Raw genomic sequence first — 19,590 nt, 5'->3', positions numbered from 1 at the left:
GAGAGCCCAAGGCGGGGCAGTGGAGGGGACTGGGGACACCTTAGAGAGTGTGGTCAGAGGCCTCTCTCTGAGGTGATGTCTGAGCTAAAGTTTGAGAAGTTGTCAATCCAAGGTCTGGGGGAAAAGCCCTCCAGAAGCTTTGCTGGCCATGGCAGGTGTGTAGAGTTTTGTGCAGGTGCAAGGGCAAGCTATTTTTTTGAAATGATTGTTCTGGCTGCAATGGAAGAGTGGCTTATAGGAGGCCAGGATGGAAGCGGAAGTTAGCAGAAAGGATGGGAGGTTAGCCGTGGGCGATCATGGTGGCAGTGGGGACAGAGAGACGAAAGTAGGGACAGTGCAGAGAGTGGGACAGGGTGGCAGGTGAGAAAAAGTAGATCATTTGGTACTAGTTCTACACTTTTTACTGGAGCAGTTGGGTTGGCGGTGGCACCTTTTACTGAAAATAGGAGATAGGGTAGGATTTGGGAAGAAAATTAAGAGTTCCGTTTTGCCTATAAATTTCAGATGTCTGGGGAGATTTTGGGGGAAAGATTAGGCCAGAGACACAGTCTGGTACCTGAATATTTAACATAGATGTGGTGTGTAAAGCTGGGAACTAGACAAAAATCATGTGGACAGAAGGTGTGGGTAAAGAGATGAGAAGTAGGCTGACCCAACAGTCGGGTAGAGAAATAGAAAGTAGCAAAGCGAGCCTAACAAACCTGGCAGACCCAGCTTGAGGGAGGAAAACTGAAAGTTGTATCACAGAGCCCCAGAGAAGAAAACCAGTTGCCTTGGGCCAGTTGGATCAAAAGTAGCTGAGAGATCAGGTAGGAAGAAAATGGAAAAATGAGTAGCTGGAGGGGAACTTGGGGTCAAGGAGGAGTTTGCACCCTTAAATGCTATCATTTAATTTAATTTGGGGGGCAGGTCTCTTAAATCTCTTTTAATCCATAGATGAAAGTCCCCAAGGAGGGGCTCTCTTTTTTTTTTTTTTTTTTTTTTTTAAGATGGGAGATACAGAACATATTTGCATGTCACTGGAGATGATCCCCTAGAGAGAAAGAGAGGCTCTGTTTATGAGAGGGTTTTATGAATGTGTTTCAGAGAATAAGAAGAAGCAGGAGAGTGGGCCTGCAGTAGGAGCAGGGACACTCATTTGAAATGGGAAAGAGGGCAGAGAACATGGGTCATCAGGCAGGCAGGTTGGCAGATTCGGAGGTGGGGAGGTGGAGTTCTCAAAGAAAAAAGAGGTTAAGCCGTCACCTGGCTCCAGCACCGCTGACCCCCACTGCAAGGGAAGAAGTCACTTTGCCTCCTAAGCCTCTCCATCCCCTTGTCACTGGACTCTCCCTGGGAATTCTACCTTCCCTGCAGCCTTTGGGAGAGCGATGTCAACTACCCCCAGCCTCCTTCCCCTCCTTCTGAACTATTCTTTTTCCTTCTCAATACAAACAAACACAAGCAACCCTCCCGCCCCCAGCCCCAGTGCTTGGCATAGTACTTGGCACACTGCAGATGTTCAATCAATATTTGTTTTTTAAAAACAAACCAACCCTGACCTGTTATGCTCTACCACCCCTCCCTGGCTTCTCTTCCATGACTGTTGCCATCACCCTGGGGGAACTTTAGCTTGTTTTTGCAATTTGGTGTCCTCCAACTCAGAGAAATTCCTCTCTGATCCTCTCTGTCTGGTCGACACTGTTAGAACCACATCTGAGACCTGTCAGACCTTCCCTCTCCTGCCTTGGGAGGATTTTCAGTGGGAGCCCACCGGGTTTTCTCTCCCTGAGCGTCCTTCCGTTCTGCCCAGCCTGTGGAAAAGCTCCCCCTAGTGGACAACTGCACACATACACGCTCTATTTCCCAGTCGCACCAAGACACTTTGAAGTCCCTGGTGAAAGAGTGTAATTCCTTCATTCACCAGACATCTCTTGAGCACCTGTTATGAGTCTGGTCTATCCGAAATGCTCTTGGAGCTCACAGTTTCACTGTTATCACAGGAGGAGACATCAAACCAAAAAGGCAGTGAGAGGGGCGCCTGGGTGGCTCAGTGGGTTGAAGCCTCTGCCTTCTGCCTCTGCCTGCTTCCTCCTCTCTCTCTGCCTGCTTCTCTGCCTACTTGTGATCTCTGTCTTTCAAATAAATGATCCCAGGGTTCTGGGATCGACCCCCGACATTGGGCTTTCTGCTCAGCAGGGAGCCTGCTTCCTCCTTTCTCTCTCTGCCTGCTTCTCTGCCTACTTGTGATCTCTGTCTGTCAAATAAATAAATAAAATCTTTAAAAAAAATAGAAATAGATCCTGATTTAAAAAAAAAAAGGCAGTGAGAAAGCGTCACGCTTCTCTGCCTCTTTCAGGGTTCAGGGTGTATAGGGAGAACTCCCTCCCTCTCTCCCTCAACAACTATGCAACAAGGACCTACCTTATGCCGGAAACTGGTCTGAGAACATAAGGACAGAAGTGGTAAGAAGTGCACTGAGGGGTGCCTGGGTGGCTCAGTGGGTTAAAGCCTCTGCCTTCAGCTCAGGTCATGATCCTGGAATCCCAGGATTCCCCCCCCCCCATTAGGCTCTCTGCTCAGTGGAAAGCCTGCTTCTCCCTCTCCCACTCCCCCTGCTTGTGTTCCCTCTCTTGCTGTGTCTCTCTCTGTTAAATAAATAAATAAAATTAAAAAAAAAAAAGGAAAAAAGAGAATTGCCTGAAACTGTGCATTCTGGAGAAGACTGTGCTGTGCATTCTGGAGAAGACTGCTCCATGGCTGGGGGGACACCGGAGGGGAGGTGCAGGGTGGTACAAAGGAAGGAGGGCTGACATCTGGGCAGGGCTGAAAGGCAGGTGAGGGACAGCCTTGGAGAAAAAAGGCATAAGCTAAGAAGTGATGATGAGTAGGAGTGGTCATGTGAGCCCCATGGAGGTGGTGGCAGGGAGGGAGGCTCAGTGCCACCAAGCAGTCTTTTTGGGCCATTTGACTATGTTTCCTAACATGAGTTCACTGCCAGATCACTGCTGTGCCACCCGCACTCCATCTCCAGCTCCAGTGCAGAGACAGCTCTCTGCTGCTGGGTCTAACCTTTATTCAGGTCCCTCTACTACCCTACCCTTCACTGCTGACCCCTCCCCGGCTAGGAGACACTCCTCCAGCTTGTTTTATATATATATGTATATATATATATATATATATATTTAATTTCTATTATTTTTTTATTTTTTAAGTTTTTTTTTTTTAATTTATTTGTTTGACAGACAGAGATCACAAGTAGGCAGAGAGGCAGGCAGAAAGAGAGAGGGAGAAGCAGGCTTCCTGCTGAGCAGAGAGCCCAATGCAGGGGGATCCCGGGATTCCGGGATCATGACCTGAGCTGAAGGCAGAGGCTTTAACCCACTGAGCCACCCAGGCACCCCAGCTTGTAATATTTTAACACAGCATTACTTCTCACCACACAAGGTCCACTTTCCCAAACACATCTGCAGGGGTCCAAAAACTAAACAGATGGCAATGCTGCTGCAGGAAAAACAGACTGACATCAATTTCAACACTGCCTCTGAAAAACAATTGATATTTGAAGTCCCCCTCTGGACCTTGGCTGGTCTTCCCCAGGATCTCACATGCACACCTGAACCCAGGTACCTGCCTGCTCCTCCTGCCCCTCCCAGGCTTCCCGGATCTGGGGCTCTACCCACCTGCCACTTTGGACACGGAAATCCTGATATTTACTAATGTCCACACCTTCCTACTTCATGGACCTCTGTGTCTCAGCCTCCTCAGCCCTGCCCATTCCCCTGTCCAAAGGCCGCCTCATTCTCCACATCCAGGCACTTCCCAATCCTGTCCATTCCTTCTTCCCAGGGCCTCTGTATTTGGCTAGATGGTGACATTCTGACTTTGTTGTCTGACCAACACGCAAGGCCTTCCAACTGGCTTCCAGGCTTGGGTCTCCCTGTGGTTCTGATCTGGTTGGACACTGCCACCTAGGTGACCTCCTGGACAGAGTGCCCACGACTCCATCTGGCAATAAAGGTGCTCCTCGGTCTGGTCCTGGCCTACTCTTCTAGGTCTTCCTGGACTAAGACATCTACCAAACTTCCACTAAATGATCTACCTGTCATTCCTCTGATATATCTTGTACTTCTGTATGTCTGGGCCTTTAGTTTATACCATCCTCTTTCCAGAATGCCCTCCTCTGCTCCTTTTCACTTTCCCAACTCCTTCCCGTACTCTAAGGTCAGCTCAGACACTACCTTCTCAGCAAACCCTTCTTTGCTCCCTTCTGTTGAAAACAGAATCTTCCTTCTCTGAACCACTACAGGAACGACATCCTATAAGGGAAGGAAACAACATCCTATAAACACCTGCCATGGGCTCATGTTAAAATCATACGCTTAGGGGTGCCTAGGTGGCTCAGTGGGTTAAGCCTCTGCCTTCAGCTCATGTCATGATCTCAGGGTCCTGGGATCGAGCCCCACATCAGGCTCCCCACTCAGCAGGGAGTCTGCTTCCCTTTCACTCTCTCTGCCTGCTTCTCTGCCTACTTGTGATCTCTCTCTGTCAAATAAATAAATATAATCTTAAAAAAAAAAAGCATATACTTTGGGGACACCTGGATGGCACAGTTGGTTAAGCATCTAGCTGGTTTTGGCTGAGGTCCTGATCTCAGGGTCATGAGATTGAGCCCCATGTTGGGCTCCATGCTCAGCACTGAGTTCACTTAAGACTCTTTCTCCCTTTCCCTCTGCCCCTCCCCAACCCACCATGGATATGCACGCATTCCCGCTCTCTCAAATACATAAATAAATCCTTTTTTTTTTTTTTTTAAAGGCTCACATTAGGGCAACCCTCTTGGGTCCCCTCCCTTTTCAGGAGCTTTGTACTATTGCTCAATAAACTTTGCTTTGTTGCTCACAATAAATAAATAAATAAATAATTTTTTTTTTTTAAATTAAAAAAGATCCCTTAAAAAAAAACCTATGCTTTGGAGTCAGATCTGGTTTGACTCTGGTTAGCTGCATAACCTTGGGAAGCATACTTAATATCTCTGTTCTTTGATGTTCTTTGATGCTCACCATTCATTCCTGTGAGCATTTGAATACCTAATACATGCCAGGCTCTGTACTCTTGTTGTTCTTTTGGGAGTTAAATGAAATGATGCATAGAAAATAGCTGGCACAGAGGAGGACTGAATACACACAAACGTATTAATACTACCGCTGTCCAGTTTAGTTTCTTTTTGTTTTTTTTCCAATTTATTTATTTTCAGAAAAACAGTATTCATTATTTTTTCACCACTCCCAATGCTCCATGCAAGCCGTGCCCTCTATAATACACACCACCTGGTACCCTAACCTCCCACCCCCCAGTTTAGTTTCTTTTTTAAAAGATTTTATTTATTTGTCAGAGAGAGAGGACACAAGCAGGGGGAACAGCAGGCAGAGGGAGAGGGAGAAGCAGGCTCCCTGCTGAGTGGAGCGCCCAATATGGTGCTCAGTCCCAGGACTCTGGGATAGTAACCTGAGCCAAAGTGAGACCCTCAACCGACTGAGCCACCCTGGCGTCCCTCCAGTTTAGTTTCTCAGAAGAAGAGTTTTCTGGGTGATTTCTGGTTAGTGGCGAGTACCACATAAGACACAGAACCAGAGGGCGCCTGGGTGGCTCAGTGGCTCAGGTCTTGATCCCAGCCAGGGGCCTGGGACCGGGTACGAAGTCAGGCTCCCAGCTCAGCAGAGAGTCTGCTTTTCTCTCTGCACCCACCCCCCTTGCTCCTGTGCTGTCTCTCTCTCTCTCTCACAAAAATGAAAATAAATAAAATCTTTTTTTTTAATAAATAAAATCTTAAAACAAACAAAAAAAGACTGGGAACCAGCCAGCACTGGACCCCGGTGGATCACAGCAAATGTTAAATTACCACGTGGCTGATGTGAAGTACAGAAAGTGACTGTCATTTTCTAAATAACTTGCCGATCAGACGGAATCAGCATCTACCATCTGCCAAGGCTCTCAGGATACCCAGCAAAGTCCTTTGTGACTAAGAGAAAACTGCTCGGAGCTAGTCTGTCTAGTTCTCATGATCAGCTTCTGTACCGTGTGAGTAGGAACAGACCCAGCGGCCCCCCTACCTTCATACTGGACTTCCAGGTGCATCGTGCGCAGCACCTTCAGGACGCACTCCACGATGCTGGGGTGGGTGGTTCCAATGATTGACTGACGAGACAGACAACAGCACAAGGGGGTTACTTAAGATCTAGTACACCTGGAAGAAATGAAGAGCAGGCTGGCCAATGGCTGGGCAGCCTGGCTGAATGGGGAGAGGGAGGGTAATGGTGAGTCAGTTGGGCGGAGGTGGTGACCCGCTAGAGGAGCAGGCACAAGCCGGCTCCCTTGCTGGGGGGAAGAGTGGATACCGGCTAGGGAGAATGGAACTCCTCCAGGATCCTAAATCTTCTCTCCTTCAGGACCTCACCTGATTGGGGAACCCCTCTTTTCTACTTCTTCAGTCTCTATGTGTGCATCGGTTCCTGTCCATTGGCATGAACATCCTCAAGCCCACCTACTTTGCACACAATTGTCCTTCGGCTTGATCTTCTCTTGTTATTGCCCTTTTCCTCTCTCCACTCCTAAGCCTCCCAGGAGCCCAGGGGGAAGCCACTTCAGCCTCCGTGCCTCCTTTGAGAGGCTGCTGCAATTTAACTTTTCCTGCCATGGGACCAACATTCACCCAGACTTTTCACGTGGGGACCATCTTTCTGTTCTACCTACACTTAGCCTCTCTATGGTATTTGACCCAGCTGGTCATGTTGTCCTTGTCAAAACTCTTTTCCCTTCACTTTCACAGCCCTGGGTTTTTTCCTGTTTCCTTTTAACAGCTTACCTTGCTCTTTACCAAAAAGGCAGAGTGGCCTATGGAAAGACTAAGAACTCTGAAGTTAGGAAGAGTTGGATTTAAATGCCTGCTTAGTACATACCTCTTCCTCCATGTGTAGCCTTGAGTAAATCACCGAATGCCCCTTAAGGTTAGTTACCCCATCTTTAAAGTGTCTGCCTCCATCAGCTATCGTGAAGACTAAGAGGGATCGTGGAAGCCAGCCCCTGGCACAGTGCCTGGCAGATAGGAGGCACTTAATAAATGGAAACCAGAAATAACAGTGACAATCAGCCATCTTGTTGGCCCATCTTGCTCAGCTGTCTCGTAAATGCTGGCGATTCTCCTCTTACTTGGTTCATTTTACCTGGCTGACCTCACTCACTTCTGTCATTTCAGTGATCCCGTCTCCACTCAGGAAACTCAACTGCCATCCTCCTCTCGGGTCTCTTTTCAGACTTTTATTTTCTACTGTGTGGTGGGTGGGGTGTCTACCAGATGTCCTTAATAGTAATCCTTAACTGAGCTAGCACTCAGAATTACTTGGGGAGCTTAAAAAGAAAAAGCATCACCAAAGGCCTCCTGAATTACCAAAATCTATGGGAGGGAGAAGGTCAGAATCTATGGGAGGGAGGCCTAAGATTTTTTTTGTTTTGTTTTGTTTTGTTTCTTACACAAATGATCCATTAACATCTTCTGCAGCCAGCTGGGCCTGCTCCTTGGATGGCGCTGGGGAGCCACCAAGGCTCATGGAGTCGAAACCTAACTCCTCCCAAGTCCGATGGGTTCTCCTGCTCTCTCTTGGTGGTGCACAGTTCAGCTGGCTGCCAAGCCCCAAGTGGACTATCACATTTGATGGCTTTTCTTTTGTTGCCCCTTGTCCCAGGCGCTCTGCCTCAAAAATGTCTGACCCAGTTGCCTCTGTTCCCACTGCCACAGGGGAGGCCTCACCATCCCTCTACCCTCCTGTCTCCCTACCTCCAGCATGGAGCTGTTTTGAGAGCTTTTGCTAATGGATCCTAAGACCCCTCTTGGAGCCTCTTGTCCCTCCTGACTAGCACGGTGTTTTCCTGTGGACACCATGTCCCAAATCAGATCCCACTCACATTCCAGGGCACTGAGAGGAAGCCAGGGAGAGAGAGAAGGAGCTTTTCCAAGCCCTGGCTATCTGGCCTCTCCCTCCCATGCTATCTGCAAAAGCACCGTGATCCCTTCCCTACCAAATTGACTCCTGTAAGCTTTTCTACAGTCTTTTCATCATCCTTGTTGCTTGTCTCCACCACTTTTAAGCCTGCCAATATCCTTCTGATCCTTAAGTAAACAGGAAAAATCACTCTGCTGGGAGACATGAACTCTTTGCCCTGCCTTGGCCTTCTGGAAGTGACGCTGATTGAGTAGCAGACATGCCATGGGAGGCTGAGTGAGCTCTGTTTCTCATGCCTGCAGGAAGGGTAACGGCGGCAGGTAATTTTAAGGCTAGCATGTTGCATCAGAACCATGGATGCATGCAGCCCGGACCCACCTGCGCAGTTCTGAGAGTCTGCAGGGACAGCTGCTGAGCTTTAGGTGACGCACAGGGCAGCAAAGCTATCAGACCTTTGTATACTTGGTTCTGGTACTTGGGATTTCCGTGGACCAAAGAATCCAACAGAACCTGCACTTCTTCCTGGGTTTCTTCGGATTTCGACTTTGCCAAGAATTCTGCTATGGATCTCACGCCTGAGCACAGAAGAGAGGAAAGGCTCAGTTAGAAGGGAATAAGGAACACAATCCTCACTCAAGGTGACCTAATATGGGCGGGGCGGGGGTGCGACGGAGATGGGTGAACCAGGCCCATTCAAGCAAAGCAGAATCAAGGCTCAGTTCTCATGTTGCCTCACTGTCTTGTTTGCTTCGTGGTTCGATGACGGGAAGGTGTGGTTCGACACAGGCATGTCAGCGTGTCAAAATCTGTTCTAAAGTTTAAAATGGCTCTGCAAAAGGCACAATTAAACATGGGTTTTGGGATTGCTGCGTGATCATAACACATGTGCAGCATTCAGCGGGGTTTACAAAGTGTTCTGACAAATGTTGCCTTGTTTAATCCCAGGTTAACCTATACCAAGAGGGAGATGTCAGTCCCATATTATGGATATATACACTGAGGCCCAGAGAGGCCATGGGGAGACAGAAGAGAACCATGATGAAAAGTTCTTTTGAAAAAAAGGTGTGTTGGGGGTGGTATTTTCTCCATCCCCCTCGATCAGAGCACTTGATGGCACATAGGAAATTTACAGGGTTATTTACCCTTCTCACCACACTGTAAGCTCTTTGAGGACAAGGACTGTATTTTATTCATCTTTGTATTCCCAGCACTAGATACCTACACGTGTGTGTGCACGTGTGTGTGCCCATATTCATTGATTTTATTTCCATTTTATTTCTAGAGTTATTCATAACTCACTTAATTTCACAAAGGATTTTAGGCAATGGTTTAATAAATCTTTGTTGAATGGATGCATGAAAGAAGATATATTTAAAATGGAGAAGTATTTCCAAAACTACCATGGAAAGATTGGAGCAAATGATGAATCAAGAAAATCATAAATCTGACTCTCGTGGTGGTGACATGGACAGGAGCTAACTGACTCCACTGTACAAAGTACTTCCATGCAACCTTTTCCGAGAGTGGTGCTGGGTGCCACCACCATTTCACCCAGGCCCCTAGGAAGACATGGCATCGCCAACCCCATCCTAACACAGGACCCACCATAGCTTTCACAGATGAGCTCCTTGTACTTCCTGCCATAGTTTGCAATAACCTGAAGTAGCTTGATGGATTCCTTCTTGTCCTCCTCCTTGATCTCCTCCAGCCCAAGTATTTCCAAGAGTGTTAGGACGCCTCCAACTTCAAGAAATTCTATAAGGTACCGATTACTGTTCAGGGGAATACAAGAGGAGAAATAAGACACTTGTCATGTTCCTTGGCACTCACCTTTCTAAGGGATCTCAAGGTCCTTCCTTCACAGACTTTGCCCTCCTACCAAGGAAGTGTTCATGGGCAAAGTGACACGATAATTGGGAAGTTCTTCCTTCCAGCGGCAAGTGCAAAAGTTAAATATGTTGGATGTTTCTTGTGTTTGGTTTTCCAGGATCTGTTCCTCTTCTTCTTGAAATAGCATCTCAACTATCCCTTGGGGAATCACCCCTCTGCCACTCATACGGGCTGTGTGGTTTTGGCGGGGTGAGCGGGTTACAGGCTATGCCATCATTCTGGCGGCGGTAATTGGTTGGGACCAGCCATGTGACCTCAGTCCAATGAAGTTCAACACCTGGGACTTTCTTGGGAACCCCTGGCAAAGATATGCTCTCTTTTGAGTGTGGCTGAGCAGGAAGGACGCATGTCTGGAGCTTCCCAGGGCCATAGCACATGGAGGCCTATGAACACAGAGGGGAACAGAGCTGAGAAATGGAGACAGAGAGAGAGGGAGAGACCAAGTACTGATGACATTTTTTGAGGCCCTGGGTCTAGGCAAGCTTAAAGATATGGATTTCTACTCATGTTGGTAAAGGTGGTGGTCCCATGTAGTGTGAATGCCAAGGGCACCATGAACCCCATATGCAACTGAGACCCCAGAGTCTCCCTAGAAGTAGAACTCACCTGCTCACAGCTGACAAGAAGATGCCAATAGACTGTAGAAGCTTATCTAAACAGGAGCCAGTCATATAGCTGTATGACAAGTTAAAGAGTGAATCTCAGGGTGGTTTTCCACACCGTAACCAGATTCTGCGTCGATTCCTGGTACCATTGATGGCCTAGGATGACCAACAGTTGAATTGTGCCCTTTATCCGAGAGGGGCCACTAGGTTGAAGGGGAAGTGGCAAAAAACACGCAGTGGGGGGCACAGGGGTGGGCAGTGCTAGCAGGCTTGTTCCCAGTTCCCCAGGAAGCTTTTCTGGGGTCAGTCAGCCACCTTGGGTCTGACAGGCCCCCTCCAGAACAAGGAGGCTCTGAAGAATAAAAGGTGCATGGAGAAAGCCTAGTCAATTTTCCAAGCCTCTCTACGCCATGACCATTGCACCCTTGGGTCTCAGCACAGTTCATTACTTTATGCCTCATTTTTAGACTTCTCTAAAAATAATCGGCTTCATCATTAATTCTCAATTTTGTACTTGCTCAAAGCTTTACACTGGAGGTCACTATCTTTATGAAGGATTGCATGCCTTCCTAATAAGAACAACGGGAGATGGTGGAAAAATTAAACTCTGATTTAAAACAACCTCCGTATTTAGTGTTATTTTTTAATGTGAGCCTTGCAAAAAGCTTCATTGTAATAAAGCACCCAGAGCATGCATCAGCTTGGATACAAGGTATGAAATCAAACCACAACAGAAAAAGAACCAGTCAACAATTACTAGGCTCATAACACATCACAGGCTCTTAGAACACTTAAGAAATTAGCTGAAATTATTGCAGCTCATGGAGGATGACTGAGAGCTTCCAAGACTGATAAAGGCTAATGTAATGGGTTGGAGGTAATGGTGCTTTGTTGGGGGGGAGGGCGCGTGAGGCAAATTATCTCTGCTGCACCCTGGTTCCCAGGATGCCAATAGAAGTGGAGACAGATTGGCTCATTAGGAAAGGCTCTTTACTGCAAAAACAGTGTTTGCTCTGGAGCCAGGCTCCCCTGCCTGTTGCCACGACAGCTGGAGGCCAGGTTATCAGACCACAGGGCAGTCTCTGTAATCCTACCTTGTCCTCTATCCAGGTCCCCATGAGCCCCCGTTCCTGCCTCCCTGCCTTCTCCCTCTTTTCCTCAGTCACCTGCCTGGCTCACCAAATTTGTCACCTCTTCTTCCTCTGTCCCACGCTAGTCTGACTTTCACAATCACTCATTACACATGTTTCTGGTCCATTGTTTCCAGCAATTAGTTCCAGAAGTTTGCCACAGTATCAGCAGGCGCTAACTAGTACTAAGCATTTAGCGCATGCCCGGCACAGGGATGCTCTGTTTTTCTTGTCTCATTTAATCCTCACCACACCCTGGGGTGGCTGCTAGTCCTATGTCCGTCTACTTCCTGAGGAAACAATTTCAGACAGGTGAATGACTTGTCCAGGTATCAAAGCTAGCTGACGGAACTGGGATTTGAACCTAGCAGTCTAGGTCAGAGTCTGAGTTCTTCCTGTTGGGTCTTCCCGCATGGAGATAGACAAAGGTTGTAGGGCTATTTATGCAGATTATCTCCCCGGATGGTGTTGGAGGTGGAACTGTGGGTCTGCCCTGTCCACGGGGAGGGAGGTGGTATAGGAGAGTGGATGGGGTATGGGCTTTGGGCCAGACAGACCCATTTCAGACCTTATCTTTGCCATCACTAGGAAGTTATTCAACCTTTCAAAGCTCTTCTCTCTCTCTCTTTTTAAAAGATTTTATTTATTTCTTTGACAGAGAGAAAGAGAGAGAGAGAGACAGTGAGAGAGGGAACACAAGCAGGGGGAGTGGGAGACAGATAAGCAGGCATCCTGCCCGCGGGATGCGGGGCTCGATCCCAGGACCCTGGGATCATGACCTGAGCTGAAGGCAGACGCCTAATGACTGAGCCATCCAGGCACCCCAAAGCTCATCTCTCTTATTTCTAAAATGGGATAATGCCAAGCACCTATTAGGCTTGGCGTTAGGCTCAAATGAGATTTGTACATCACATAGCTCAGTGCCTAGAGCATAAAAAGACTCAATAAATGGTAACTAATACTTTTGTCATTATAATAAATAAATCTTTAGTTTTACTGGTCTCTTCTGGAAATTTGAGGTTAAAAAAGGGGTTTGAGGCTAATGTGAGACTAGGTGGTAGTCAATTTTACAAGACATAATGATGTTATGTTGATTTGTTTTCCTTCCGATCCACCACAACTAGAAGGCTGAGGAGGAGGCGTGTGGTCAACTCACGTAACACACGACATCACTTCAGCTGGGCTCTTTTCTCTGTTTATGACAAGGTCACAAAAAGTTAGGGAATTATGCATGGTGTCAGGTGTAGGCAGTGAACAAACAGTTGTCTGAAAGCACGGTTCTTTCATTCATTCAATAAGTGTGCCGTAGTGTCTTGTAAACACTGGGTGTTCTGACTGGCACTTGGGAGATGGGGAAGGATGATACAGTGCCGAAGGCAGTGAGGGTAATGACTGAGTAAGAAGAGGATACTACCACTTCAGGGGTGGTGAGGAAAAATCCTGCCACAGAGACTGAGAACCGGCCATGGGAGAAGGCGGGGGACTGGACAGCGTAGGAAGGGGTGGTGGTCAAGCAGGGCCGGGGCTAGGGGGAGGTGAGTGAGGCACATGCTTCAGTTGTGACATTTTGAGGGACCTCAAACCACACAGCGATCAAATAATAATCCATAGCACAATTTTAAAAAATCCATGATGAATAAAATATTAAAGTTCTGACTAAAGATGGGATTTGACCCTGTACTTGTACAACCCTGCCTCACTCACCTCCTCCTGAGGTCACATGGAAAATGCTGCCAAGTAAGATGAGGAGGGCAGAAAGGGTGGTCTAGATTTGGTGACCAAGAGGTTGCTGATAACCTTAGTGTCACAGGTTGTGAGGTGGAAGCCAAATTATGGGTGCTCATGTTTCTCAAGGTGTCATCTTTGGACCATGAGAGACCTGGACAGGTCATTCACTCATCTGAGATCTGGAAGGTCATTCACCTGTCTGAGATTGTCTCCTCAGGAAGTAGATGGACATAAGGACCAGGGTCCCCTGTCAAAGTGCGTATTAGAAACAAAGAGGCCAGGGAGCCTCCCTTAATCTACTACATCAGAACAGCGGGTGGAGGGTGGGGAGGCAGACTGGTAATCTGCAACTTAAACCTCTTTTATGCACACTAACGTCTGAGGACATTGGGTCAACCTAGAGACATCAATGGTATTCCCCTTGGCCTGTTCTGGGCCCGAGTCTGATTAGAAATTTTATTGATGACTTAACTGTGAGTAAAAGAGAGCTGTGGTTGCTGAAGCCTTTAGTTCTGCCCAGCTGCAGGCTCTGGTTCACTCCTTCCTTTATTGAACAAACATGTAGTACGTACCCCTTATGTGTTAGGCATGATCCTGGGAATTAGGAATGTAGAGATGAAGAGAACAGAGGTGATTCCTGCCCTCACAGAGCCTATAATCCAGTAGGGAAGAGAGATTTTTTAAAAAGACTTATTTATTTATTTGAGAGAGAGAGAGAGAGATAGGTGAGGGGAGAGGCAGAGGGAGAGGAAGAGGGAGGGAGAAATTTTAAGCAGGCTGTGCTAAGCGTGGAGTCAGATGTGGGACTCCATCTCCCAAACCTGAGATCATGACCTGAGACTAAACCAAGACTCAGGCGCTTAACCAACTGTGCCACCCAGGTGCCCAAGATATTGTTTAAAAGAGCTATTTATTTATTTGACAGAGAGCACGTGCATGCACAAGAGCACACAGGGGTAGGTAAGGGGTAGGGGCAGAGGGAGAAGGAGAGGGAAAACCCCGAGCAGATTCCTGCTGAGTGCATGGAACCTGACACAGGGCTCAATTTTAGAATCCCGAGATCATGATCTGAGCTGAAATTAAGAGTCGGACGCTTAATTGACTGAGCCACCCAGTTGCCCCAATATTAAGCAGGTGCAAACACAATGTTACAGTGATGAAGACAGAGGGGCCTCCATGAGGATATGTAACAGGGGAACCAAGGCTAGTTTACGGCTCAGAAAAGGGCTTCCTGAGGAAAGGATGTTTAGACTGAGGTCTGAATGATGGAGTAAAAATTAGTCAAATAAGGAGTAGCTTTGGAGGAAAGGAGAAAGTTCAGGCAAGGAGAAAAATATATAATAAAAGGATCTGAGGGGCACCTGGCTGGCTTAGTTGGTAGAGAGTGTGACTCTTGATCTCAGGGTTGTGAGTTCAAACCTCACACCAGGTGTAGAGATTATTAAAAAGTAAAGTCTTAGGGGGAAAAAAGGATCTGAGATGATCCATGGAATGCTATAGGCACATAATGCAGGAATATCCTGAAATGTATGCATAACCCAAATTTTCAAATCTGTCTTCAACCCCAATTTCTCTCGGGGACTCCTGAGCATGGACACCTCCAACACAACATGTCCCAAACCAGACTTATCTACCCCAACTCCTTTTCTCTTCCCACATAATGGCACCCCATTCACCCAGTTTTCCAAGCCAGAAAATAAGAGTCATTGTGTGGGGTGGAAGTGGAGACGGTTGTTGGATGAATAGGTATAGAGCTCAGATTCCAGAGAGAAATGCGGGTAGGGGTACACAACTGAGAGCCCTTTACCTGGAGTGGTGCTGACATCATCACAATAGATTAGGTCACTGAGGGAGAGGGATGTGGATGGGGAGTCCCAAGGGAGATTCACATTTCAGGGATGGCTGAAGCAAAAGAGGAACGGACCGAAAGAAAGGAGAAAACCAAGAGAATTGGTATCACAGAAACCAAGGGAAGAATGGGTAGGTTTTTGTTTTTGTGATGATCTGTATGTGCTTTTCCCCCCTTCTTTTCTCTCTCTCTCTCTCTCTCTCTATTTCTTTCTTCTTATTGAAGTTTAATTGACATATAACATTATGTTAGTTTCAGGGAAGAGTTTTTTGACAAGGGGTAATGGTTGACAAATGCCGCTGGGAGGTCATGTGGAATGACCGAGGATGCAGTCACTGGGTTTTGCAATTAGAACAACAGCGGTAACCTTGGCAAGACCTGCATCAGTGAAGGGGACAGAAGTCAGACTGCAGGGGGCGGAGGAGAAAAGGGAGGTGAAGCAGCATAGACAGGGAAAGTCAATAACCTTTCCAAGAAGCTTTACCATGAAGGGCAAGAACTAGGTGGAATAGTGGTTGAGATGGGGATTTAATTTAATTTTTTAAGGTGGAAGAGATTTGAGCGTATGTAAATGCCGATGAAAAAGCTGGTAGGGAGGCAAAAGGGAAGTCCATCAGAGAGAAAGAATAAAGACCCTGAGGACAGGGAGAGGATTAACCCCAGAGAGAAGGAATACCGGCATCAAATCTGACAGGGACCAGGGACGGAGCAGGATGAAAATGAGGATACACATATAGGGAGGGAAGACAGAGAGGGTGGGAGTGCTTGACTTTGTGGATGCTACTTTGGTCATCAGCTGTCCTGATCTACAGTTTTAGGGAGAATCAAGAGAAAAGCTGTCCCAATAATCCTCATTCCTTTTCTCCTTTGAAGATTGCCCAACTTATTTCTGTTCAGCAAAGGATACATGAGTCTCAGCCAGGTCGTCAGGCGAACCAGGAACAAGCTGGCTCCCTGGGAAAACTCCTGCTCCAGTTCAGGAGAGGTCTTGCCTTTGTTGGTCTTGATGAAATTGTCAAGGATGTGACTCCTTGCGACTTTGCCAGCGTTGTCCCAGTCCTGTAGAAAACTCAAGAGGCGGCTAATTGCTGCCTGCTCCTTTATAGAGGTCATGGTCAGTGAGTCCTCAAGTTGGCTGCAGAGGAGGGAAAACAGACAGGTCTCCTAATATTTAGAACTGTGCAAGTCCCACAGGTTACTCTATGGGTTTTGCTTTTCAACAATTGGCTTGAGGTGGGGTGAGCCTCTGTCACCCACGTAGATGTTGTGACATTCAAAATACACCTCTAGAACTGATCATCTCCTACTTGAACAGAGAGGATTTAGCTGTGTTGTAATGGCGTTAAGAGTATCAAGGTGGGGGCGCCTGGGTGGCTCAGTGGGTTAAGTCTCTGCCTTCGGCTCAGGTCATGATCTTAGGGTCTTGGGATCGAGCCTTACTTTGGGCTCTCTGCTCAGCAGGGAGCCTGCTCCCCCCCCACTCTCTGCCTACTGCTCTGCCTACTTGTGATTTCTCTTTCTGTCAAATAAATAAATAAAATCCTTAAAAAAAAATTCAGGTGGTAAATGTCTACTTCACCTTTAAAGAGGTAATGTTTTAGCTCCTTGGGTCCTCTGTGGATGCCAGCAACTAAAGAACCAGCTGAAATGAAGGTGCTTGCTAAAAACCTGGGTCCCTTTCATCCCGTACTTCACCTAGGGCCAGAGATTTGGGGGTCTTTAGAGACCTGGCCCCTCTCATACCAATCAGCTAAGGAAAAATGCTCCTTAACCTTGTACCTTGGGCTTTTATACAAACTCTCTTAAAAACAACTTAAAAAAAAAAGTTAGTAAGAAGAAAAAGTTTCCATTCCATAGTTGGATTAATGGGCTGTGGTTTGTAGGAGTCTGTGTCCTTGGGAGAGTGTTTTCAGTGGGGGAGGGAAGGTTTAAAATAAACCCGTTTTCCAAAAATAGTTGTGATTGAAAGTGTTATTATCCATAACAAATGTTAGTGCTGATGGGAGAGAGGCATGTGTGATTCTTTTGTCTAACAGACAAGTGAAAGTCATATTTCACATTATCATGGGGTTTTCTGTGATTTACAGAATATTTGTGAAACATTACTTGCAGGGGCCATGATTGATATGGAGAGAACAGCTTGTGTGTAGGGAAGATGTGTATTTCACGAAGACTGTTCAACATGAAATTTACAGTCCCATAAAGTGCTTCTACATCTTCGCCAGAGATCTAGTTAAAAGGACTTTACAGTCTGAAACATCCTAAAATTGATTCTAAATTAACGTTTCCTCACATGTATTTGAGATATTGATGGGGCCCAGCTATCAGAATTTTATTAGGAAGCAATAATCTGAGACTCACGGAGACAGACATACATACACACCAACCTCCACTAGTCCCCAGAGGACACTGGGTATGTGCTCCTGGGAAGGGCATCCACGTAGCCTTGGGGATGGAGACAACCACGAAATCCTGTCAGCCTTAACAGCCAGGTGAATGACTGTGGATCAACCTAAACACAAAAATGACCAAAATCCCTCCTAGGATCAAACATCAATCACTGCGAATGACATTATAGCCCTAAGTCTGAGAATAACTTTTAGACGCCATGGCCACCTTCAACAGCCAAACTGTTCTCAAGAAAATGGGCATGAGTGGTTGTTCTGGACCCAAGGGAAGAGGAGTTGAAACACCACCATTAGCTTTATAAGGCAGGAAAGCACCCTGTGCCCACCCAGCTGTCGCCCACCCTCTACCCTCTGCTGCCGTTGGTGGGCTCTTTCTAGGATCAAAATTTGAAGCCCATCAGAGATGCACCCAGCAATTCTAGGACATGGAGGGTGGGAAACGTCCAGCTGGGTGCTCCCTATTATGGCCCCTGACATTTCCTTGGATCTTCCCTATCTTACCCTTTCCTTTTTTTTTTTTTTTTAAAGATTTATTTATTTATTTGACAGAGAGAGAGAGAGAGAGAGAGATGACAAGTAGATGGAGAGGCAGGCAGAGAGAGAGAGAGAGAGAGAGAGAGAGAAGCAGGCTCCCTGCTGAGCAGAAAGCCCGATGCGGGACTCGATCCCAGGACCCTGAGATCATGACCTGAGCCGAAGGCAGCAGCTTTACCCACTGAGCCACCCAGGCGCCCTATCTTATCCTTTTCTTAATGGGGAAAGGAAACCACAGATGGCAGCTTGAGAAGTCACAGTGAGGCCCCTGAACATGCAGCACAGGCCCATCATGTGGCACTGTGTGAGGTACAGTGGGAGACGGGGAGATGGGGCACTGCCGGGGCCCTGGGGGAGACTTGGATCTTGGGGTACAAGGGATGAACATGAGATCTGAAGTCAGACTGGAAGCCAAGGAGAGGAGCCTCAGAAGAAACCAGTCCTGCAATCCTTTGATCTCAGACACCTTGATCAGAACCTCCAGACCTTGGGATAACTAGCTTCTGTTGTTTAAGGCCACCCCACCCCCAAGTCTGTCGTGCTTTGTTATGACAGCCCCAGATTATCCTTACTTTACTTAACCTGATTTAGGCTGTATTTAAGTCTTGCCCTAGCCCTTGAGTAATTAGTTTCTCATCCCAGGCTCACTTCCATTTTTTCTCCCCTTATCCTCACAATATAGTTTTCCACAGTTTATAGTTAAATCGATAGTTAGTGTTTACATTATTGGCCAGGTAGACAAACACTGTTCACTCAAGCTGTAAACTACAATTACATTTTCTTTCTCTTGCAAGTTGGGCTTTACCTGGATGAATCATTGCTTCTTTTTTCAATTGTGTAGATTTCTGAGTACCTAGAGCGATTTTCTTCCAAATGTTCCAAACACATAGCTGTTTTTCCAAACGTTCAGCCCCTAACTGATCAGTTCCATCTTTTCCCTGGCAATGTCTTTCCCACAGACGTCAGTCTTTCTGCCCCATTCGGGACCAGTTGCTTTCCTAAACCTGGCACACAAATGTTGTTCTGGGATTTCCTTTTGCCAGTTTTCTCTGTTGACTGTCCCATCTGCTGGACCTAGCTCTTCCTCCTTTTTGGTTCGCTCTCTTGTTTTGTCGAAGCACATTCCTCAGTAGTTTCCTAAGAAATGAAAATTACTTTTTCGTGTGTATCCTTGAAAGTCTCCAAGTATATTGACATCGTGTTATATTGGTTGGGTATATAGTTCCATGTGAGGAATAAACTTCCCTTGGATTGAGCCTCCCCAGCGTTGCTGGTTGAGAAGTCTATCATTCTGATTCGTGTGCTATGGACCGTGGCTTGTTTTTTCATTCTCAATGCTTTTAAACACTTTTCTGAAATGGTGGGATGGTATGTTTGGTTGCAGGTCTTTTTCAGTTAGTGTTCTGGGTCCCTGGTGGGCTCTTTTGAGCAGGTGCTGTGTCCTTTGGGTTTTGGAAATTTCTTTAT

The 19,590-nt window shown here is 46.9% G+C and overlaps 1 protein-coding gene across 5 annotated transcripts in view; it reads right to left on the bottom strand.

Moving 5' to 3' along the window:
- The window catches only part of ARMH1 (armadillo like helical domain containing 1), a 52,847-nt gene that overhangs the window by 20,229 nt on the left and 13,028 nt on the right, over positions 1-19,590 (bottom strand). For 3 of the 5 annotated variants that reach the window (XM_044238076.1, XM_044238079.1, XM_044238080.1), the window contains exons 2-7: positions 17,569-17,693; positions 16,089-16,316; positions 10,476-10,544; positions 9,585-9,751; positions 8,358-8,554; positions 6,093-6,177 (exon numbers count right to left, since the gene is read on the bottom strand). In XM_044238076.1, the coding sequence (XP_044094011.1) occupies positions 6,093-6,177; positions 8,358-8,554; positions 9,585-9,751; positions 10,476-10,544; positions 16,089-16,294 (724 nt within the window). In that variant the 5' untranslated portion in view covers positions 16,295-16,316; positions 17,569-17,693. Of the gene's footprint in view, positions 1-6,092; positions 6,178-8,357; positions 8,555-9,584; positions 9,752-10,475; positions 10,545-16,088; positions 16,317-16,760; positions 16,784-17,568; positions 17,694-19,590 lie in introns of those variants that run through there. The other 2 variants (XM_044238078.1, XM_044238077.1) reach the window with 2 other exon arrangements.

Source organism: Neovison vison, chromosome 2 (genome assembly GCF_020171115.1).
Source record: "Neovison vison isolate M4711 chromosome 2, ASM_NN_V1, whole genome shotgun sequence".
NCBI lineage: Eukaryota > Metazoa > Chordata > Mammalia > Carnivora > Mustelidae > Neogale > Neogale vison.
Note: the sequence above shows the minus strand (reverse complement) of the source record. Positions and strands in the feature narration are given on the sequence as shown.